Source organism: Cyprinus carpio, chromosome A3 (assembly GCF_018340385.1).
Source record: "Cyprinus carpio isolate SPL01 chromosome A3, ASM1834038v1, whole genome shotgun sequence".
NCBI classification, from domain to species: Eukaryota; Metazoa; Chordata; class Actinopteri; order Cypriniformes; family Cyprinidae; genus Cyprinus; species Cyprinus carpio.
The window spans coordinates 22,474,462-22,499,277 of NC_056574.1; the positions used below are offsets into that span (position 1 = coordinate 22,474,462).

The 24,816-nt window shown below is 39.3% G+C and overlaps 3 protein-coding genes across 4 annotated transcripts; 1 reads left to right on the forward strand and 2 right to left on the reverse strand.

Moving 5' to 3' along the window:
- Positions 1–2,186: 2,186 nt before the first annotated feature.
- Positions 2,187–14,405, reverse strand: LOC109054851 (SR-related CTD-associated factor 1). Of its 2 annotated transcripts, XM_042723853.1 has the most exons (11): positions 14,204–14,405; positions 13,616–13,669; positions 13,342–13,464; positions 11,893–11,969; positions 10,784–10,884; positions 8,346–10,697; positions 6,990–8,246; positions 6,799–6,881; positions 3,671–3,979; positions 3,384–3,512; positions 2,187–3,285 (listed from the first exon to the last, which is right to left on the reverse strand). In XM_042723853.1, exons 1-11 carry the CDS (start codon positions 14,207–14,209, stop codon positions 3,127–3,129), a joined length of 4,650 nt encoding a protein of 1,549 aa, XP_042579787.1. In that variant the 5' UTR covers positions 14,210–14,405; the 3' UTR covers positions 2,187–3,126. The 2 variants fall into 2 exon arrangements, with proteins under 2 accessions (XP_042579787.1, XP_042579776.1); XM_042723842.1 differs by having other exon boundaries at positions 6,990–10,697.
- Positions 14,406–14,873: 468 nt separating this feature from the next.
- LOC122138744 (insulin-like) lies at positions 14,874–16,893 on the reverse strand. Its single transcript, XM_042733009.1, is given in 2 exon segments — positions 14,874–15,456; positions 16,456–16,893. Coding segments are annotated over 2 exon segments (390 nt in total). The 5' UTR covers positions 16,568–16,893; the 3' UTR covers positions 14,874–15,178.
- Positions 16,894–16,922: 29 nt separating this feature from the next.
- LOC109061695 (synembryn-A-like) lies at positions 16,923–24,772 on the forward strand. The gene is made up of 14 exons (XM_042723882.1): positions 16,923–17,347; positions 17,468–17,558; positions 17,860–17,907; positions 18,156–18,173; positions 18,744–18,833; positions 19,032–19,645; positions 20,069–20,204; positions 20,757–20,945; positions 21,349–21,443; positions 21,529–21,679; positions 22,225–22,320; positions 22,786–22,930; positions 23,463–23,733; positions 23,888–24,772. Exons 2-14 carry the CDS (start codon positions 17,469–17,471, stop codon positions 24,018–24,020), a joined length of 2,076 nt encoding a protein of 691 aa, XP_042579816.1. The 5' UTR covers positions 16,923–17,347; position 17,468; the 3' UTR covers positions 24,021–24,772.
- Positions 24,773–24,816: the final 44 nt, after the last annotated feature.

The following is a 24,816-nucleotide window of genomic DNA, read 5'->3' on the forward strand; positions in this document are numbered from 1 at the left end:
TGTTGAAACAAACAGCTGTGGGCGGCGAGGGCAGGGACAATAAATATGCGGGCTTGATAAGAGTAAGTTAGTAGCAGAAGAATACGATAAGAGTTTCCACATTGTAAACCACACATTTGCAGATAAACTGTGATTTGTAACCAAAGACATCGATAGCCTAAGTTTACGTTTACAGTATAGCGTACAGTATAGCTATATTATTTCGTTATGTAGGCTGTTCAAAACCGGATACTTCTTCTTATGAGAAAAGGATTTCAACATTTTCACGTCCCTGCAGGTGTGTCTTTTTGAAGTAGGCTACTATTGACCTTAAAATGTCATTTCGGCGTGACCAGTTATGCTGGTTTGACTGAAGTATGAAATTTAGAAAGTAGGCGAATTAATAGTAAAGAAATAAAGAGCTAAGTAGGCTATATATTAACTATAAAAGTATATTACATAATAAGACTGAATGAATATTTTATAAAAAAGGCTTACCTGTATTATGTTGTGATTTAAAATAATATGATTTAAATCTTTAAAAGTTGTGAGTTAAGTGTTTTTGTCTAAATATATAAACCCATAATATGGGAGTATAAGAATGTTCTGTATTACAGGAACGTCCAGATTAATTTTAAAATTGAGGATGAAATTAGTATAATTGGTACATGTCCAAATGAAATGCACTAATTCAACACATGTGATTAAGATGTGAGAATGTTCACACTTTGCAATAAATATTTCGCTTCTGCCACCATTTAATGAAGGAAATAATGGAAAAAGTTTACACCATGAAAAAAAATCTGGAAGAGGACTCAAATATATAAGTGCATGGATTTCTTTTGCGAAGGTATTTTGGGTAGGTTTGAGGAGGTCTCTGCCCATAATGGTGACTAGCTCAGATGACTGAATAGTAGGCTTGTTTCACATAATGATTATTACTGTGTACAGGTCAGTTTAAATCCATCATCAGGTCATCATGATGGTGGACATCAGCTGTAATGTTCTTTAGGAAATCTTTAGGTCCACTTTATGGATACCATGTATATGCAAAAACTCTTTAGAGAGAAAAAAAAGTGTACTGGTTATTAAGCACTGCATTTCCACTACTCTCAGATCTGGATTTTAATATTAGACAATGTAATAATTGTATAATATTTAACAGACTTTAATAGCATTAATGTTTAACATAGTTCTTAATCAACCACAACCACATATCTATGTGTTCAGATATGGCCACAGGTGCCTATACTGAAGCTAAGCAGGATTGAACCTGATCAGTACCTGGATGGGAGACCTCCTGGGAAAGCTATGTTGCTGGAAGAGGTGTTAGTGAGGCCAGCAGGGGGTGCTTACACTGTGTTTTGTGTGGTTCCTAATGCCCCAGTGTACTGATGGGGACACCATACTCTCTCTCTCTCTCTATGTATATGTATATGTATGTATCTATGTATATATAATCGAAATAGAAAATTGTACAAAATAAAGAGATATATGGGCCTATGGTATAAAGCAATTCAGCCAAAAAATACAGATATATATTTTTTTTGCTATTATCACCCAGCCCTATGAGCTATACATATTTGTACATTTCTAACAATTTACTCTTATTGTGGTTTAAATATCCTAATCTCTCTAGTATGAAGAAGAACTGTCCCAGTATCTTTACTTGAAATATTGTACACTCTGTAAGTCTGTGAAATATGGCCCAATGTGTTAAACTTTTTTTAAACAGGTGTTTTACCTGTATTTTGAATTATGCATTGTATTATATTCTAATAGTTAAACGAAAATTCTGTAAATTTAACTGAAAATGCACTGAAAACATTTTTTTCTTACAGTGTATGATACCTGAGGTAGTTACATTGCAAAATTGATTTGTTTTAAATATGCATATTTGTCTGTTTGCATTTATGCAGTCACCATCTTTTGCATAACAACTTATTGTTATAATAGTAAAGAGAGAAGCTGTAACTATAGTCTATAAGCTGTAACTATAGTCTATAACTAAGTCTGTGCTATATAAGGTTTTAGTTTATAACTCAGTAATCAAAGGCAATAACAGCTTTTGGATAGCAAATCACACATACACCTAAAATTGGGAGAAATATACAAGCCACAACAAATGTTGAACTCCTGCTTTTATGCTTATGGAGCTTTAAGCTGAAAACTGTTGGTTTGATTAAGAAAAGAGTCAGACGTCTTCATTTGGAAGTTAGGGCACAAGTTTATCTCTCATGTGACCTTCAAAATCACTACAATTTTTTTCAGTACAAATAAAATTCAAAATGCATGCATTTATCTCAATCATTCATATACACACAGTAGTACCTCTTCCACTGACTGTCTTCTGCCAAGTCTATTTCATGTGAAGCTTTGATGGGATAAAACAAATTCTCTAGCTAGGTGATGACATTTTGTCAGAGTAGTTTTAAATTTCAGCTGTTTATAATTGAAGTAAAAAACAAACAAAAAAAACGTCATCAAACATCAGTCTGTTCCACGTATATACACATTCACTGACCTATAAGATGGAACCGATAAATATCCTCCATTCCACAGCTATCTTAAAATCTATCACGTGTCTGAGTAGCACCTCTACAAATGAATGCTCTCTGACGCAATAAGAAGAATGAGGTTGCACTTGCAATCCTAGTTTTAAAGAAAATCTGACAGGGAACGTTAATGTTAACTCTGTTCTCAGTTCTTTCATTCATTCTTTCACACTCAATAGTAATAAATGTGTAAGCTAGCTTACTATTTAAAATGTGCACCCTTCTCTGAAAGGGAGAGAGGACGGAAGAACACCTATGTAGTGTACTTAAAGTATATACAGGTTGAACATTATGTGTAAGAAAGTGTGTGTGCCATCTTTATCTCTCCCTTTCGAGTATATACTTTAGAATGCTTTCAGTATACTTTATATCATACCACATTCTATATTCATACAAATTTATAGCAAGACAAGAAAGAGACAGGAAGGAGGGTGGAGTACTCTAGTTTACATGATGTCAACACATAGGGGGAACAGAGCAATATAACAAACAACTGTCACTCAATAGCCATGGTGGGCCCAAACACGTGCAGGGGAGGAGATTTTGCAAACTTGTTCGACCAGATGAAGAGAAATAAACAGTCTTTGTCCAGTCATGTTGAGGAATGCATTGAGGCATACTCTCTGTCCTCTTTTTCCTCCTCGTCCATCTTGCGGCCATGCTTCCTGAAATACTTGTACCTCTGTACATACAGCTTGACCAGGTTACTCACTTTGACTGGGTTTATCTCACCTGTTCGGCTGTGACAAATCTGTGAGGTAAAGACAGATTTAGTCATGCTTTCTTGATATTTATTAGTAGCACTATATTGTGTGCTGCAAATCAAGGCTATTTTGAAGTTGCATTTACCTTGTGCACAGCTTTCCTTAAGATATCCTTGTATTCATCTTTGTTGATGTCTTTACGCTGGTAGTATGGCTTGATGGCCAATTTGACTTCCTCTACTGCCCTCTCCTGGGTGTGGAGCTTCTTCAGGTACTAATCAAATGTAATTGATTTAGATTTGTTATAGACAGGGTTGTGTGAGTTGGCCAAAAAAAAAAAATGTAATAAAAAAATTATAATAATAACAACATTTAACTGGCAGTGTAAACGAGGCCAAAGAGAGAGAACAATGTTAAATGAAGTGCTGTTACCTTGTCTGGGTCTTTACTTTCATTATCCCAGCCCATTTCACTGCCCCCTGTTGGCCCTGACATTCCCACTGGCAATGGAGGCGGTGGAGTTTGAGCACAGCCTCCACCCATTGAGAGTCCAGGGAGCAAGTGTGAAGGAGGTGTTTTAGTGCAGCCAACCAATGGGACAGAGCTGTGGAGAATAAACTGTGCAGGAGTAGGTCCTGGGGGTGGAGCATGTGATGGAGGTGGAGGAACTTGTGATGAGACAGATGAGGATGATGAAGGAGGGTGTGGCTGAGTCTGGTTCTGATTGGCCTGAGAGAGAATCTGTGTAAAATGAAAGGGGAGAATTGTACAATTTTATTACACTTTTAAGTAAGTTAATTTATTTACTTCTCAATCAATAGCGATTGAAACGTTCAATCAGCTAGACTTAAAGTGCCCATATTATGCCATTTCCAATATTGCCTTTCATGCAGTGTGTAATGTAGCTGTATTTGAATGTAAACAATCTACAAAGTTGCACGATAAATAAAGTTATTGTCTCCCAAATTAAAGAATCGACTCTGTACAGCCTAAACGAGTCGCCACTAATTCGACTCCTACTTCTGTGACGGCTACACATCACGGGGTAACACATTTGCATAATGCGCACCTATGTTCTAAGTTGGTGGCCGCGAACAACTTGACCCCGCCCACAAACACGTCATTCTACCGATGACTACTTCTCTAATCTCAGGGAGTTCAAAGCGGGATTTACAAAACGCTTGCTGTTAAAAGATGGATCAGTATCCTGTTTATTTGAACCTGCTGCTCCACTGAATCACAACCTGTAATTATGATAAATAACAGATGTTTATATTTTCTATCGAGCATTCAAAATACAGAACTATTGAAATAGGCGTATCGTTTCTGACACCATTGTATGCCGCAGACCAATCACAACAAAGCATTTACACTCATATAGCCAACTGCTAAAATCTGACCAATCAGGGGCAGAGCAGGTTCATGGAAAGGAGGGGTTTAGAGAAACTGAATCTTTGAACTGCTTTGAACGAATCGATTGAGAATTGCTGGAAAATGAGGTGATATTAAATTCATATTTTGAGAAAACGAAAGCGTTTTTTGACCTTGCATGTAGTGTTGTCTCGGTACCAAAATTTCAGTATTCGGTACCAATACCAATGAAAATCCATGGTTCTCGGTATCAAAGCAAAACACAAAAACATGCTAATTAAAAAAAAAATTAATATACTTTAATTTAATCCAAAGTATGTACATATTTAATTTTACAGGGCTTTTGAATTTTAAAGCCAAGAATAACAACTAAGTTAGCTAAAAAAAGCTAAAAACTGCTTTTCTGACTGATATGACACAAACAATGTTAACCATTTGTACATTCTCTAACACATATTTTAGAGTCACAATTCATTTAAAAGCCTCTGGTGTGTAAAAATAGTAAATATCTTCATGTCCTCCTATTTTTTTACCCTAATAAAAGTTATAGGAGCATTAACTAGATAATAAAGAAACTTCATTCTAATGCTCATTATATTAGCGTTAGCCGTGCTCATGCTAACAATTAACTACTCTAATAACAGCGTTCATTTCAATCCAACATTCAAATGAAAATATTAAATAATATTCATAACAGAAGCGGTGTTTCCCACAGCCTTGCACTCTATTTGTGGCATCATATACAGTATATGCAAATTCATTCTCTGCCAGCAGGAGGAGCAGATAGGGGTTTTTCAGACTGAAGGTCTGGAATTCATGGTAGCTCTCATTTGCCAAGGCCAGCCCATGAGACTGTTTGACCGACATGTCAAACAACCAATCACAGCTCGTTTCATTCATCATCAAGTTTCGAGGCGTGGAAATGTCGCCACAATAACAGACCGGTGTCTTAAACTCTCTGACATATTTTAAAGATTCTATGCCACGAACTTTAAATATTATACAAAGAACGCGACACACATGTCTCACGTAAATCCTGTAGAATTCAACCAATCCGATAACGACTTCGACACTCCTGAAGTGTTTCCACTTTTGTGTCCCATATGCATCAGACGTTTAGCCAACGGTCCGTGGGCATGACATCTGAGGCTGAGACGACGGCTGTAATCAAATAAGCGCTGAGCCTGCGCTCACAAACGCTGCTCAGGCATTACAGGCAAGATGAAATGAAAATGACATCCATAATTTTCTGAAGACAGACGGTTTCCTTCAGAAATACAGTGATAGAAAAACACCCGCACCAGGTTTCGACTTTGACACGTGCAGTGCTCATGTTTATTCAACGAAGTCAAAGCCTTTTGGAAAATCTATTTGTGGAGGTCAGTTTTGATGTTGTGGCGGGCAATGAATGAAACTTACCTGCTTGAACTCTTTAATTTGATCTGGGTGTCTGTCTTTAAAGTCATTTGTTAGTTTGATGTGTTTCCTCCTTTTGAGGTCGCCATGTCTCAGTGCTTTTATGAAGAGAGCGCATCTCAAACCTTTCGGATAGCGCATCAAGAACCGGGTTGACCGGGTACTCAGTACCACCGGTACTTAAAAAAAAAACTGGTAACTGTAACATTTTAATTTTTTTAGTACCAACTTGGTACCAAAGTACCGGGTCTTTTGACAACACCACTTGCATGCATGTAATCCTATTATAGGAGACTCCCAAAACAATATTAGGAACCGTACAAATGGCATAATGGGGCACTTTAAAGCCTCTGGTAGAGCTGCTTTAAAACAGGATACAGAATAATTTTGGTATCATTGTGCATTAATAAGGCAAAACAACATTATATAAAATAAAAGTAAAGGGGCAGTCACACTAGACTTTTAAGCATGCAAAACTTTTTCAGACTCTGCAACCGACGAGATATGTCACACTCATTTTTAAAATTGCATAATTACTCCACTTTTATGTAACAGTGCAATTCTGCAGTGTTTTTTTAATTCAGCTAAGAGGCAATGTTTTCAATGATACAAATTTGCAGATCAGAATTCACTAGACTTAAACTTTGGAAACTTCTTTACATGAGCATCCGTTTTCTGGTCTCCTGAATTTGCATTACGAATGCCATATGAATGGAAGTCAATGGAACGAAAAGTGTAATGTGACCACCCCATGATAATATCACAGATTTTACCTGACTTGTGGCCTGGATGAACTCTTGTGCCTTGGCTCTGCTGGCTATATTGGCCTCCTCCATTTTGAAGAGGAGAGCTGTCACTGAAAAGGGATTTAACAGCAGAACATTATGGCATTCTAATCCCACTATACATTCAAAATGCATGTCAAAAGGGAATTAGTTAAAAAAAAAATTCAATAAATACTCACATGCTAAAACACCTCCAGCAGTGCAGTCCACTCCGGTTTGTAAACTCCAGGGTAATGGTGGAGCCGATGGGGGGGGAGGTGGAGGTGGTGGTGGCTTATTAACTGAAGATGAGGACACTGAAGAAGAGGAGGATGAAGAAGGGTCATTTGCCAGAGGAGCACTGGAATGAGAGACGGAGACCGACACTGAAGCTGTTGAAGTAGAGCATGGTGGTGAGCCCTTCTGATCATCTGGTGGGAGAGGTTTAGCACTGGAAGTGGACTGAGATATGGTATCCCCCCTGATCTGTGATGACAGCAGACTGGGAGGGCTGGCGGGGGACTTTGAGGGTGTGAGAGACAAGGCTTTGGACTGACCAGGGCCTTCCTCCAAGAGGAAGGAAGGCTCTGGTGTCTTGCAGCTACTATCAACAGTTTGAGAATCTGGGGATGACTCTCTAGTATCTCGAGACGGAGGCAAAGATAACGGGGATGTGTGTGGTGGTGAGGAAGATGGAGGAAGGATACTTGCTGACGAGGAAGTGGAGGATGATGAAGAGGAGGAGGGAGTGGGACCAGGAAGAGCTGAAGGAGGACTGGATGGCTTGGATCCAACCCCAACCAATGGATGCATTTCTGTTGATACTCCCGGCCAACCACCACCAACTGTGCTACAAGTACTATTAACGCCTTTAGAGTCACTTCCATCCACACTTATCCCTTTCTCTCTGGGCTTCTTTCCAGGCCTCCTTCTACGTTTCGCTGCCAATGAGGAAGTTGGGGAAGAGGCAGATGAAGATGTGGATGTAGCAGAGCTTGGCTTGGTCTTCTTCAACTTTAGTCCACTTGGATTTGTTGATGATGGAGGCCCGAGTATGTTGCGTTGTTTCCCAGTTTTGCTTGGGTCTTTGCCTCTCCCTGGAAGAGCCAGTGTCTCTGAGCAGGGCTTAAGAAATGGTGATCGGCTCTCGTTGTCTCGGCGGAAAACCACGGCAATAGACCCACCAACAACTGAGGGCCCTGAAGCTCCACTTACAACACCACCAGTTCCAAGAAGGTCAAGGCCCAACTTCCCAGAGTTCCCAGTTGTGCTACTAACTCCCTCACGAACCAGGACAGAGACTTTAGACTGGAGCTTACCCTTTCTGCTACCACCACTGAGCTTCTTGGACCTGCCAGAATGCCCGGCATCCTTCTTCCCCATTTTTTCCTTACCGGTTTTCCGTCCTCGCTTAGTAGTGGATGAGGATGCTGTAGGCTGAAGGGAGGTGGTGTTGCCTGAGGATGCAGAAAGAGGTGGTGAGAGAGATGACAGAAGGTTTTTACTTTTGGCTTTTGGTCTATGAGAAGAAGAGGAGGAGGTGGATTCAGACTGACCAACTGTCTTGCTAGACCTGGATTTCTTCTTTAGATGATATTGGCTAGTTTTGGGCGCTCCGGATTTAATTTTAGGATTGGGTAGAGGGGGCTCAGGAGGAGGAGGAAGTAGTGGTGAGTCCTCTAGTGAAGGGTAGTCTGAATCCAGTGCTTCCCCATCCAAAGAGAGCAGGTCTACCTCAGGACGATCTGAGAGTCGATCTGATTCATATCCATGATAACGAAGAGGAGTGAGGGAGGTGGGCCGGGACCTGCTCCTATGCTCCTCGTCCTTTCTTTCCTCATCATCTGATCGTCTCTTTCGTTTCTTCTTCCTCTTACGATGTTTGTCTGAGCTCTGGGATTGGCTGCGGGAGTGCCGTTGGCTATGGGGTGGTGAACCTGGTAGTGTGGTGGTTGTTGTAGTGGTGGTAACAGTGATGGTACGTTTGATCGCAAAAAGATCAGAGCCATTGAGATCCTGAATGGACGGGGGTACAACAGGTCTAATATCTCTTCTCCTGTCCCTGTCTCGATCTCTTTCTCCAACCATCTCTTTCTCTCGTTCTCTCCTGTCACTGTCACTTCCTCTGCTCCTCTTTGTACTGCCTCTCTCTCGGCTGCTTGACCTTCTGATATCATCATCCCTATCTCTCCTTCGTTCATCTCTTCTCCTGGAGTCTCCGTCTCGTTCTCTACCCCTGTCATCTCGCCACCGGTCCCTATCCCTGTCTCTTTCATGGTTCCTTTCTGGTTCTCTTTCCCTCTCTTTATCTCGGTCTCTATCTTTGTGGCGATCCTCAGAGTGGCTGGACCAAGATCTCTGACTCTGTGTGTGTCGTGAGGCATTCTGGGAGTGGGAGCGGGAGGAATGTTCTGGAGTGCTCCTGTGTCTCTTTTTCCTCTTGTGGCTATCACTTCGGCTACTTCTCCCTCTATCCCTATCCTTGTCTTTGTTCTCTTTTATACTCCTTTTTTCACTGTCCCTCTCTTTGCTTTCTCTTTTACTCTCAGCTGACTCCTTTTCTTCTTTCCTTTTTTTCCTCTTTTCCTTCTCTACTCTTCCCTCTTTCCGCTTGCGTCTATCCCTGTCCTTTGAACTCTTGGAGGATTTGCGACTCCTCCCTTTATCAGTGGACAGAGGTGGAGAATTGGTAAAGGAAGGAGAGGGCAAAGGCAAAACAGGAACAGGTGGAGGTGATATGGATGCAGAAGAAGGGCATGATCTGAACCTCTCTTTCCTCCTACTTGTCAGTTTTCGTCTCAGATCTCCGACGCCCACAGAAGCTACTGGCTCCCTCTCCCATTCTTCATCAGCACGGACAGATACAAACCCATCACCCTCTAAAACCCTTAAGATCCTCTCAGGTTTTGGGATACCTGCTTGAAGGTAAGAGGGACTGCTTGAAGATGGAAGCAACACCTCCCTCCTTCTCTCAATCACTCGTTCTCTTCCTCTTTCATTGGCTCCCACTATCTCTCCTTCTTCTATCTCAGAGTGTTCAGAGTCTGTTGCCCGTTCTCTTTGATTTTTTCTTTGTTCCCTTATTCTGTCTTTGATGGATCGCTTACTGTTGAGTTCTAAAGGGACATTATAGAACATTGAAGATGGGGCGTCAATTTCTGTTGAATCTGGATGACCCCCCTCTGTTCCAGCAGGCGTCCCCTTTTCCAATGCTCTATCAGCTTTTGCAACATTCCCTCTGCTATTAATGCTGCTTCCTCCTTCATTCTCCTCATCCACACATCTTTTTTCCTCCTCTGTTTCAGAGGCTGGAGAACCTGTCGGTTCAAATGGATCATACTTATCAACCTCTTCCTCCTCGTCCTCAGTGGACACCCGGTCTCTCTCCCCCTCACCCTCTGTTGGGTGAAAGGGGTCGTATATGTCATTCTCTAAACTCTCCCTCTGTCCATCATTGCATGGATGTGTGAATGATGAAGATGCATGAAGTGAGGGATTAGAGGAAGAAGACGGTGGCACTGGCATTGACGATGGCACCAAAGAGGATGAAGTGGATGACACAAAGTCTCCAGTTCCTTTGTTGACCCTGCTGTCTCCAGCATTGCCTCTGTCCTCATCCTCACGGTAGTTTGTACCCATTCCACCAGGAGATGAAGATGAGGGGGAGGACGAGGGGGAAGAGGGAGCAGATGAAGGAGATGATGGTGAGTTGGAGGGTGATGAGGGTAGAGGGCTTTTGGCCATCTCTATGACCCTATCAGAGTTTTTGAGGGAACAGGTCAGTCCTGAGGCTTGAGTCACACTTGAGTAACATCCAGGAAAAGAGCCTGCAGGCAGAAAACGTTCTATAGAAACTCTCTTTTTCTTTAAAGATGGTGGGAAGAGAAAATTTCCATTTAAGAAGGATCCTAAGAAAGACGATGAAAAAAAGGAATCAGTTTGATCACACAGTGGTATTTACATTATCTTAGGCATGCTATGGACTTGAACCTACCTGGCTTCTGGTAACCAAGATTTGGGGTAACAGATGTCAACAAAGCAAGAGATGCGCCATTCTCGACTATCACTTCTGCTGTTAGCTCCACATCAAAGTCACTAAAGGAGAAGAAATAATATGAGAAAGCTTATAGTCAACTCAAAACAGGCCTCAACAATAAAGTTATTTTCTGGCTGACCCGGTTAAGCTAGTATTTCACAATTTTACTTGCACTGTTGACATTTTCACTGTCCCTGAGACAAAAAAATAAAAAAGATGCAAAACTTTATTAACATTTTTTAAGTGAATGTTTAGTAAAAACTAAAAGGTGAATCTAAAGCAAAATACATTTTTATAAATATTAGGATTACTACAAATTCAGAACAAATACCATTTCATTACAGAAAAAAAACATTTCAACAGTAAAATTCGCAATGAAATACACCAATGACGAAACAGATACAAAACATTTTTGACTGAATTTTGTTTGATCTGATGTAATCTTCCACACTCAATCATATCCCTGAAGCTCTGAATATAAAACTGTTTGTCACAGGACAGATCATAGTCTTAACGGACCCAGTTCTTGTCATAACAAAATTTTAATAAAATGTGACCTTGGACCACAAAACCAGTCAATAGGGTCAATTTTATTGAAATTGAGATTGAATCTAAAAAATCTAAATATTGAGAAAATCGCCTTTAAAGTTGTCCAAATGAAGTTCTTAGCAATGCATATTACTAATCAAAAATGAAGTTCTGATATATTTACGGTAGGAAATTCACAAAATATCTTCAGGGAACATGATCTTTGCTTAGTAATGATTTTTGGCATAAAAGAAAAATCAATAATTTTGATCCATTCAATGTATTTTTGGCTACTGCTACAAATAAATCTGTGCTACTTATGAATGGTTTTGTGGACCAAGGTCACAAATGTGTACTACGCTTAGCCTCTGTGGGTCAGCACCTTTCAAAGACTATTAAACATTCCTTTATAGCATTCAACAAGCACATCAATGAGGCACAACAATCACATCCCTCAAAGTAAATAAAAAGCAAACCAAGTCAAATTTTGGTTCTATCAAGCTCAATTTTGAACTTTATGTGCTGAAGTAAGCTCTTACCAGTCCAGGTACTGAGGTTGTGAGCTGAGCTGAGGCACAAGAAATACAGGCTCAGAGGAAGTAATAACAGCAGCCCCCTACAAGAGTGCAACAAAAATTAAATGATTCAAGAGTCACCGATTTCAAAATAGGTAAATTAAAGCTAGACAAAGCATGTAACAGGACAGAACTTAGGGTGTTTTCAAACCTGTAGCTCATTTGTTTTGTTCTGAAATAGGGACATAATTTGTTACAATGTTGCATTTTCGTCTTGGTTTGGTTCACGTTCACAAGGCAACATTGCAAAGAGTACCAAACTGTTTATATGCAGGTCACATGTGAGTAAAGCTTTCCTCTTATTGGTCAGAGTTCACCTGTTTACATTCCTCTGCGTCATTCATCAAGATGGATTGACAAGTTCACTCCGCTGGCTTATTGTGACTTTATAGCTGTCCTGGCGAACGCAAACACTTACGAATGTAGAACGGCTACTCCCGCTCTCAGTAACCGCTGACTAACCTCAACATTAACAACAACACTGAAATAAGAGCACATGCCTTTCTACGTGCATCTGACTGACACTACCACTCTAATAGGCTTCATCTATCTATATAGAATTACATTAAGATTTTATATTTTTACTAGTTTCTCCATATAGGAGGCATCTTGAAGCTGTCATTACCAATAAAGGCTTTTGAACAAAGTATTAAATACATTTCAGTAGTTTGATACTTTTTCTATGTGTCATTCCATTTTATTACAAATTACACTTAAATTCTGAACTTTTTTGTTTTGTTTTATTTGTATGTATGGATTACTTGGGTTGTTACCGACATCTGGTGAAAATTTCCTGTTAACAGCACCTTTAGAAATATATTTACTGGGAAAAATGGTGACTTATTTTACCCGCTGTATACACACACACACACACACATATATATATGTGTGTGTGTGTGTGTGTGTGTGTGTGTGTGTTGGTTTATTGCAATTACAGCCAGTAGAAATCAAGGCTTCGTCTGGACAGCATTCTTGTAATGCGCAGAGAAGAGCAATTAATTACACAATGTTTTAATATAAAGAGCTGCTTTTGTTTTCAACTGCAATAACAAATATTCTCACTCACAGAATCAGACACTGACTGCTGCTTTTTATATAGCATATTTCCTGTTATGAATTATGACACCGCTTGGTTCTTTGGTCCGTTGGGTCGGATTGCTTTCTCACTATCAGCGAACTGCTCCAGAGTCCGTTTCCAATCGGGCCGAGACCACCTCTTCAAGGAGGTCTCGGTACGCTTGCTTGGTCCACTTTTGGTGTGCACCTGAGTGCGAGGGATGCATTCACACCTGCCCACACGAACCGCACCAAAAGTGACAACGAACTCTAGCGCGATTCAACCTAACTAAATGAGGCAGGTGTGAAAGCACCCTTAATAACTCACAGTTACACAAATTGCCTAAATAATTTTACCAGTTCACTAGGCTCATCCTCCGAGGTCTCTCTGTTTCCTTGGAAACATCTTAAGCCACCTGTCCTTCTGTCTGCTTTAGACTCCATTTCCTCCTCTTCATCAGGACATTGTTCAGATTCTGACTACAAGAGGACCAGACAAAAGACATTAGGCATATTCAGCAGAGAGTGCTGTGCATGCTGAATCTTAATCTTACGGTCTACAATACATATATGAACACCGTGACTGACTATCCAACCTGCTCCTGCACTAATAAGATGATATGACACTTACCTTGCCTGCCACAATTTCTCCTTCGTCCTTTTCAGCCTGTCCATCTGTTCCCATCTACAAATAACAGACAACACCATTGTTATAAATAACCTAGATTTGAAACATCAGCTCTGGGCCATCATAAAGCTTCACCCGTAATCATACCTAAGAGATGAGAGGAAACTACTTCTGCATTAAATCTTTACCTTTAACTTGAAGTTAGAGAACTCGTTTAACGTTTCTCGAGTAAACGGAGGAAAACGCTTGATCTGTGTTGACACTCAACACTTCGCTTCTTGACCCAGTGACAGCACTGATCGTGTGCAGTGAAAGAAACTGATGGAAGATGATGCTACAGACGATGCTATCAAGTGTTTCACTGCAGTGTTTGCCTACCTATGTACTCACTTGTTAACTGTCATAAAATAACCAGCAATACTTGCTATACATCTCATTCTGAATGCACTGAGTTTTACTTGCTGACTTTTTTGCCCTGTGCTTCATTTTAAGCAACCTTCTCGCACTAGCAACAATAATTTATAGCCTACAATTTGTAGGGGTTAGCTGGCTAACGTTAGCTAAGTTAGACAAGCTATAAGAGCCGTTTACCTTCATAGTGCAGAGATGAGCCGGCTGATGAATCCCAAAGCTGATGACCTGCTAAAACCCGCCACAATGTTTTTGTTAACTTTAAAACGGCATGCAGAAGCACGAAACATTTTTCTGTAAGGAACACAAAAAGAGGCCCATCCCATCCGATTCCGCCATTTGCTTCCCCTTCTGTGAAATTGCCGGCAGGGGCTTATGGGAAATGATGTTTTTCATCAAAGACTGCTTCTGTGGCGACGATGCAAACCAGAGGCGAATGTAAATGTAAATGTCTTCGTAATTAAAGAGAACTATACTAGAAAGTAGAAAATCTACAAAGTAATTCAGGGTTAAATGATCACAGTACATTAAAATGTCATGTAGTCAATCCTGGATGGTCTAAAATAAATGCTATGGTTATTGTTTGAACCTGAAATAGTGTGTGTGATTTTGAAATAGTATTGCATTATAGTTTAATAATATAGTATGTCTACACTATTTGATTTTAAAATGGATCTTTAAATGCAACTGAATAATAACTTTTCTTTTGGCACATTAATGATGGTTATTTTTTAATAAAACTGCAGTATTGTTTGGAAAGGTAAAAAAAAAGTTTCCATTAAAACTCTTGAAAACATTTTGCTGTGTGTTTTTATTTTTTATTTTTATGAATTATGTATTGAACGTAGGCCTATGCACTTTTGTCAGTTCATGCATTCCCTGGGTGTCAAACCCACCTCCTCGGTGTTGCTAGTGACATGCTTTTACTGTTTGAGTTACATGAATATAATAAGTGTATATAGGCCTACAATAAACATTCTAACATCCTAGCCTTTGTTTTGTGCAACACAAACAAAAACAGTCCGTATATGCAAACATTTTAATCCTAAACATGCCCATTGTGTAATATTTCAAGCGATCCTTCATTCACAGCTGTAGCTATATATGTCAATGGTATCATCCAAACAGGCTTACCATATCCCAAACCGGCAGTACTTAAATAATGCCATTATAATAAATGGCATTAATAAAGTCATTATCAATAAATACACTTATTAATAAATAAATTAATAAAGTCATTATCAGGCGAAGTGTATGCGGCAGATTCTCCGTGTTACAGTAATTCTCCAGGTCATAACTGTTACAGTAGAACTGACAGCACTGCTCTACAATGCCTCTCTTTGCATCACTGCTTCTGTCAGTGCCTCTCTCTCCACTCTGAGCGACCACTCCAGTCTGCCGCAGGAGGGGGGCGCTGTTCCTCATCTTTACACCTGTTGAAAGACGAGCAGTGTTACAACGGATTCAAAAGTAGTCTATACAGGCGTAGCATGCATACTAGTATTACATTTTAATTAACCAAATAGTTTTACATTTTCTACACAACGCATACCTTAATGGACGTCTAATAGGTTACACTCTTAAAGAGATGGGAAGTCCAGGGATGGTTGGCTTCAGGGGATTAATTGGATACTGCCACAAAAATGTTACTCCTGAAAGTCTGCCCTTTTATATATATATATATATATATATATATATATATATATATATATATATATATATATATATATATATATATAAGAGTAGCCTAATGGCTTGCTAATATATCTTAAATGTATCCTATTAATTTCAGACTTAAAAGAGATTGTTCGTACACAAATAAACATTATGTCATAATTTACTCACCCTCTTGTCATTCCAAGCCTGTATGCCTTTCTTTTTTCTCTCTCTCTCCAAACAATAGAAGTGATTGTGCAGGTGGGCACCAGATTGTCTAGATGCTAATATTTTTCTATATAATTTTCTTTTGCGTTCAAAAGCATAAAGAAAGTCATATTGGTTTGGTACAACAGTATGATGACATTATTTTTAATGACAGTTTTTTTTCTTTAGCTATGCCTTTAATATGTTTACTTGCACTGTTTTATAGATAAACATGCAATAAATAAATATGGTATAATATAAATATGGTAATAAATACATGAATCGAACAAAATCTGTGTTTTTAGTTCGTTCTTATAATTTATTTTTCTTCTCTCTTAAATTATACCCTCTTTAACTCTGCCACACACACAAAATGTGATACTGAATTTGTCTTTTTTTTTTTACCAATAACTTTAATTTGCGTCGATCGGATTATTTGAATGCTTGTTACGCAAAATAATTTCTACAAAAAAAATATGGGTAGTAGGCTATGACTTATTGTAATGTTGACTGAATCTATCGCACAGAAATGCATGTGTGTAAGACTCACGCAAGCTGGTAGAAGAGACCCTTGTCTTCCACGAGCTGAATCCCGCACAGCCTTCACTTCCTGAACGCGCCGCTGTGGGTCACCAGAGAGCTGGCACACAGCGACAGCAGGAGCAATCCAGATCTGTGCATTCTCCTTGTAAGGAAACTTTACAGATCATTAAAACAAAAAAATAGCAACTCTTTCCTGTCTGGTCAGGTTGATTGTGTCCTGTCAAGAGTGAAAGTGTCATCCCAGCCCACTAGTACTGGGGTTATTCTCTCTCTGTGTGTCTGGCATGTCTCTCTCTTCTAATGGACTCTGTGTTTTATGAGGGTCCATCAGTGAGCTGAACAACTAGCCTCAATTAATCACCTTCAATCAGTACAAATAATTACCCCTATCAGCTCACCCCAGTCATCCCAGCCTTTCTCTTCCTGGCCCCCACTTTGTTTAATTACACCTATTAAGCTTTATATAAACCTGTGCTGCTTTCATCCCTCTCTCTTTCTCTCTCCAACCCTCTGTCTTTTTTTTCACTGTTGTCTGAATCCCAGCACAGCAGCTCAAGCTTGTTGGTTCCTATTGTCTGGCCCTATTGGCTTTCTCACTAATTAGCACTCTTGTTCTGAGGATAACTCGCAGTAGTATTATTTTTACATTATTAAGAGAGAAAGAAAATACAATACAGCAAACCTGTACCCATAGACAGGGCCAAACGCATAATCATGGAGTTTTATGAGCAGTGTTGTGAATGAGTGAGAGAGGATGGGTGGGATTAGTTTAGGAAAACTCAAAGCTAAATCTGAGGCCTGTCAGATTACAAAGAGGAACATATGAAGACAGACACATAAACACGCTAAAAACGTGTCGTTTGGAAGGAAACTCATCACACATTTTTTTAGAAATCTGTGCTTTGATAACCACGGAGGGTGAGTGCAAGTCTCTGAATGTGTCTCTAACATTATATAAGGTTAAATCAGCATTTTATTCAGAAATACTTATATGAAAATGAACACATTTTATGTTTTGGTTGATTATTAATTATTAAGAATGCCTGTGGACGTGGAGAAGATTATTCAGTTTATTAAACAAGGCGACCAGGACAATGTTCAGATACATCTGGATGATTACAACACTGAGGTAAATACAATTTCAAGCAAAATACTGCATTTTAATTAAATATAATAAGATTTATACTGCACATCAGTGTGCCAGGAAGAAAAAAAACTGTTAGAATCTTCTACTACTTCTACAACACTCAGATATTAGCAGTTTCCATGACAACAGAACTGGGGTAAACCTGAAGGGTGTTTCTCATTACTTATCCAGTCATTTTACAATTTCTGCAGTGTGGTGAAGTTTTAATGTGTCTAGCAGAGCCTTCAAATTCTGCTGTCTGCCTTATATTTCACCTTTGAAATTCTCCCTTTGTTATTCACAGTACTCACAATGTTTCTTTTTTGATGTGGAAGAAAAAGAGAGAAAAAAGGTAAATTCTAAAGTCTATGCTAAAGTTTGTGTTTATCTGTCTGCCCTCAATCCGAGGGCACATGTGGCTTGGATTAACACAGCTAATAATGTAAATCTCACTCATCCACCTTCACTTATCTTTATCCCTCACTTTACTCTCATCTCATTCATTCAGTATGATAGTCACAAGCAAGTTTTTAATCATGCTTTTTTTTCCTCTTTTTGATATATACTCATTATTCTCCTTCATGTGTGAACGGAGAACAGCAAAGAGAGCTGGAAGAGGTAAATCATTCACATGACCTACAGAGAAAGAGCTTTGCTGTAGATAAATAAAAAGGGAGTGAGACGTCTGTGGGGAAGAAAAACGAGAGAGGAGGGTAATCTGAAACGAATATACTCGCCGTCTGTCTCACCCTGGGGCACCTGTACCTACAGACACCCAGAGTGTCTGTGTCAGATGTGCCGTAAACTCTTTTGAGGTCATTATTTTGTTGTTACGAAGCACCAATTAATGTGCCGTGTGTCAAAAAGGTAATTTAACTGGTTCTCATAAATTCACAAAAAGCCATTTAGACTGTTACTCTGTTCATGATGCCTGTGCTCACAAAATAAAGTTTTTATAAATTATAATATCTCCTCTGTGTTCAGGGATTGTACCCAAAGCCTGTACTTCAGTGTTCTGTTGTTCACAAAGAAGCAGGCCACTGTTTAAATCTGAATCTTAAGTTTGAAGGGCAGACACTGACTTTATTCTTTTCCATCTCACCTCTCGTTATTGCAAAAGCCTTTTTTTCCTGCTTGTTTACCTCACTTTCTCTAGTCTCTTGTAAATGCTAGTTCTTCTCCACTCAGTTTCGCAGAAATAAAGTGAGAGAGTTTGTTCCAGACTCTGACTCAGATTTGGACTCTGATGAGAATGATCAAGATCTTGTTCTGCGGAGGGTGAGTCGAACCTGTTCCCCAAACTTTTTTTCACAACTTCTTTCATAAAATATGGCCAAAAGCACAACCCAGCATCACATCCATATATGTGAGAATTATCTATCTATCTATCTATCTATCTATCTATCTTTCTATCTATCTATCTATCTATCTATCTATCTATCTATCTATCTAGAATAATGTTTCTGTCTATTCCAGAGGCTTGCTGCAGCTCTGATCTGGTTCATTCGTATGCGGCTACAGCCAGGCGTTTTGAGAGTGTGTCTGCGAACTCTGAGAATTATCTCACGTGATCGAAAGGCCTTGGCTCCCCTGATCACAGACTACGCCATTCTAACTCTTGCTCGACTCGGGGGCATCTCTGCCCTGCCTTCCTGGCCTGAAGAAGAGGAGGCTGAGTGGGGCTCCTCCCACAGTGACATCACTCCTGAGAATGAGACAGAGACACATCTGGATAATAATGGCAGCAATGCACAACACCCAACATGTTTCAGGGAGGGAGATGATTCAGTCAGTGTCTTTGCAGCCTGTGCTGAGTCTTTGGTCTGTGAAGGAGGTGTGCAGATCAACCCTGTGAATGTGACATCTAACGGTAATGTTGGGAGAGAAACACAAAACGACCGCCATGAAGAAAATGAAAGGAGAGATGGGGTCTGTGGGCTGTTGACAAGAGGAAAGAGAGATGCTAGAGGAGAGAAGGATGAAGAGGAGGGGCATGATGATGGAGAGGTCTGGAGGAAAGAGGCAATGAAGGCCCTGTGCAATGTCATCTACAACAGCCCGAAAGCACAAGAGAGAGCCTGCATCCTGAGGTGCGACTCAAATTGATACATGAGTGAACTTGATTTCAAGTACAAAATGTATCTGGATCAACATTCCAATCAACCACTCAGAATCGAGGGATACGTTTTCAAGAAATGTCATTTTTAGACTTACAGTCAGGGTTAGGTGCTTCTACACCCTTGTTATTCACACATCATTTGCCTCTGATTTTAGGAATATATTATGGGTAGGGTTAGGTTTAGGGTTAGGGATTGGGTTAGGTCTATATTTTTGGACAGTAATGTTGAACCAGGATCAACAAAAGATGTTGATCCAGAAACACGTCTTACTTTGCAAAATGGTGACGAACTGTTACATGTGAAGCATTTGACAAATTTGGTGTTAATATTTCAATATCATTATAGAAAACAAATTCTCTGTTTTATTCTTTTGTGCTTTGTTTTCTTTACCAGGTTGCTCCATGGCCTGTCAGAAAGACTTAAAGATGGTATACATTCCTCATCACCTCCAAGTGGTCAATTTTATGAACTGCGGCTTCTCTTTCTGTTGACTGCTTTACGGCCTGAGCTTAGAAAAGAACTCTGCCAGGTAACACTCATTGATACAAATGTGGAATATGGTATTAGTATGATATTATTAGTGATACATACTCTGTTAAAAAAAAATATATATATTGGATTATTGGAGTACACATTTATTCAGGCCAATGACCATTTGTGGACAAAAAGATGGAGCAGGGACTCCCTATTAGAATAGTACCATACCATTAATGTATTTGCATATTTCATGGGTTAAATGATTAAATTTAAATGCATATCTGAACAATATCAACTCAAATAAAAATATAAATATAAATAAAAATATACATTAACGCATATATATATATATATATATATATATATATACATATATATATATATATATATATATATATATATATATACATATATATATATATATATATATGCCTTAAACAAAAATGGTGAAAAATTGGTGGACCCCCCCTGCAGGATCACTGTAGACCACCTGGTGGTCAAAGACGACATAAAACTAATTGTTACGAGAACACACAAATTGTTTCATTTCTGTTTCATATCTGTGGGCAATTCAGAGACTCATTCTGTGTCCTCTTCCTGTCAGGAGCGCGGCGTGTCCATGCTGACTGCTGCTCTGGAACAGTGTTTAGAAGTGCGCTGGGGAGAGACTCATGAGGTGCTGACTGACCTCACAGCACCCCCTGTGTCTAAGGATGTGACTCAGCGTGCCCTTGAGATTCTCAAGACCCTGTTCAACATTACCTTCAGTGTGCACAGACAGGAAGTAGATGAGGTTAATACTGTTTTTGCTCTTAATAACCACATCTGGGTCCTTCCATCATTAACTCTATATTTTACTTGATTATTCACACAATGGGCTGCAAAAATACAGCATTATTAACAATAACAAACCAACAAATAGTACAAAACTTTACATATCATCAAATCCATTGCTAATTCTCACAATGTGGCCTTGACAAAAGGAAAAAGTGAGAGTGGATTTAACTTAAACAACAGGACAAAATAATAAAACAGTCGTGGGAAAGAATTCTTAATTGGACACCACAATCTGTTTTCCTGCATATCATGTTAAGAACACATAATGTTTTAGACATTAGAAAAATGTGGGGTGGGGGGGGGGTCACATCTATCCACTTCATTGTAATATTGTTTTGGTTTTCTTTCATCTGCCACAGGAGGCTGCAGATTTGTATCGTCACCTAGCTGCAGTCCTGCGTCACTGTCTACTCGTGCCCTGTGAGGGAGAGGACAGAAAAGAGGAGCTACAAGGGTAAGAGTGAGAATCAAACCACTGTGAGTCCTAAGAGGTCTCATCCCATTGATCTCTATAACTCTCCTGTGCTGAATATCCACAGACACACAGTGAATGTGCTCTCAGCGCTCCCACTGCAGTGCCTAGATGTTCTGCTATCCGTTCGCGTATCTGAAGGTTCGAAGGAGTCCGGTGGGGTCAACATGGACTGTGTTCACACTCTGCTGCTCTTCATGGAGAAGAGAATGGACAGAGTGAGAAAAAGCGCTCTGAACTGTCTAGTATCCCTGTAGCTCAAGAACATGGCACTTGTAAGGCCAAAGTTAAGGATTTGATTTCCAGGGTCCTCAAAGAATGGGGTTCAGTTTCCATAACATACATGTTAAAGGGATAGTTCATCCAAAAATAAAAATTCTGTCATCATTTACTCACCTTCCTGTCGTTCGAAATCTTTTCTTCCTTGGAACATATAAGATGATATTTTGAGAAATGTCCAAACATCGTTGTTAACCGAAACCGTTGGGTTACCAACATTCTTCAAAATATCCTCTTTTGTGTTCCGCAGAAGAAAGAACGTCAACAGGTTTTGAATAACAATGAATTTTTAACGGTCCAGAGGTTTATCTTCTTATTAGATGGGATATATATATATATATATATATATATATATATATATATATATATATATATATATATATATATGTATATAGGGAAGACGTGAAGATACAGGCCAAATTATTTTGCATTTGTTAAATTTATTTCATTATAAATGTTATATCTTCAAATGTGAATTACACAGGGCCATAAGATGAAGGAAAAGCTGGCTCCAGTGTTAAACCTGTTGACTGAGAGCAGCAAAGCACACAGGGAAACTAGGCACTATCTCAGACAGCAGGTACGATACTCACCTCAAAAAACTTTTTAAAAAACACTTTCACCAATTTGCTTTAAGGCTGTTCAAACCAAGAACAATAGCTATTAAGATAACTACAGCAATAATTATATTATGGTTCACACCAACTTATTATTATAAGTGAGTGCTGCAGTTATGTTGTCTGATTGGCTATCAATGTTTTTATCGTTTATCAGCTGGAAAATTCATTCTGAAAGTGATTTCAACTATATTGTTTCTCTGTGCTGTTATCATTATAGCTGTGGTATGGACTTCCCTATTCTCATAGAATTAGAACGATTACTAAAATATATAGTTATGGTTATCATTATAGTTATTGTTCTTGGTGTGAGCCTATCATGTGTTACTTTTGGAGCACTCTATAAAAATGAAACATTAAGTTTGACACATACTTGTTATTCTCGTGGATGTGTACCAGAGGCCTGATCCTGTGCTATTTCTGAGCAGATCCTGCCTCCACTGAGAGACGTTGAGATGAGGCCTGAACAGGGGAACACATTGAGGAGCAAACTAGTGCGACTAATGACCCACGTGGACACTGATATCAAACAGTGTGCAGCTGAGCTTCTCTTTGTGCTCTGTAAAGAAAATGGTACATAGATGCATCCGCTGAATTATGTAAAGTGCACTGAGAATTATTCTTTATATACCGTGAAACTGAATGACTATCATATTCACGTATCATGGTATAAACATGTAATAACTGAACATGTAAGTGCTGCAGGGATGTAATATTTTGTAGGCCAAACCAGAAGTTAACAGACTATACCACAGTTGCATGACTTTAATGTCAACACCACTAAGCTTCCGACAGCTCTTACAATCTTTATCTAAAAGCATTTTGTCATTAATGTGTGTTACAATAGTTTAAATGTGAAAATATCTTGAGCTTGTCTTAAATACGACACTTATTTCAGGCATTTAACCAAAGACCCATTCAAAAGAACTAAACAAAAAAACAATTGCCTTTAGGACAATGGAACCAGAAATGCTAAAATGCTAATTAATTTCCAGGTTTTGGCCTATAAAACTGTCATCCTGCGGCTCTCTATTCATAATACACCTTTCTGTGACATTTAAGATAGTGTTGTTAGCATTGTTTTCATGAACTCTTTCTCTCCCAGTGAGCAGGTTTGTGAAGTACACTGGTTACGGTAATGCAGCAGGGCTGCTGGCGGCACGGGGTCTTTTGAACGGCCGTGGCCCCTCTCCTCAACCGCAGTACTCCAGTGACTCTGACTCAGACACGGAGGAGTACAGACAGGCCAAGGACAGGATTAACCCTGTGACGGGACGGGTGGAGGAGGAACAGCCTGATCCTATGGAAGGAATGACTGAAGAAGAGAAAGAGGCAGAGGCGCTCAGACTCATAAATATGTTCAACAAGCTCTCACGGTATGTGTGTGTCAGAGAGATTCCTCCATACATGTGGTCAAATCATCTGTGATTTCCTTTTTAAAACATTTGTGTAGTGGATAGGTTATCACCATATATATATATATGCATTTTTTTAACTCCTCATTCATATCCTTGCACCACACCCGCTCAGAGGCAAAATCATTCAGCCAGTGGGAGTGACAACTGATGGCAAACTGGCGCCGCTCTGTGGCCAGACGAGGCACAGCGCCGTGGAGGAGGAGGACGAAGAAGAGGAAGAAGAAGATAGTGAAACAGAGCAGTAATGATGTCAACATGATCATGATGATGATTAATGACAGACAGGTGCAAGATATTTTATACTAATGACTGATATAGCGCTGAAACAATATTAATATCTAAAAATCCTATAATTTACAATAATAAGGAAATAAGCCATTGGTTCATTTATTCAGTTGTTGTAAATATGGGATGTAAAAGGAAATGATATTGAGACACGAAACAGAATAAACCAAGCTCTGAATGATGTGGGAAGAAAAGAGTAACGGATGAAAATAATAATAATTTATAATGTACACAAAATAGCGGAAAATGTAATTTCTTTGTGTGAGACACGATATCAGCTAGAAACCGTAAAATAGGAAGCTACTAAGAAGCGAAGGAGAAAGAAAGAGACAAAGAGAGACACATCCGTCACACCGAAGACAGACAGACACTCTTGGAAAACGCTGCTGGTGTTGCCATGGTTTTGTTACCATGGTAACAACAGGAAATGCAGCTCCGCGGATTCTCTTTTCTTCGCGTTCTAGCGGGAGTGGAATGTTTACCTTGAAGAGAACTGCCGAGGATGGCTCTGAAGCTCCATGTGCTGGCCTCCTGCGCCGAGAACGCTCAGTCACAACCACGTCGTTATTCAGATCCTCAGAGAAATGTTTTCATTCACAGAGTGATTAGTACACTTTGAACCTAATTACAATATTTAGCGCAGGTTATGTGACTGTACTGCTTGATTTCTAATGTATTTCCTTTCACGATATCATACACCAGCATGTATGTCTAGAACAAATAAAATGAAATAAAAGAAAAAAAAAATCCAAGTCA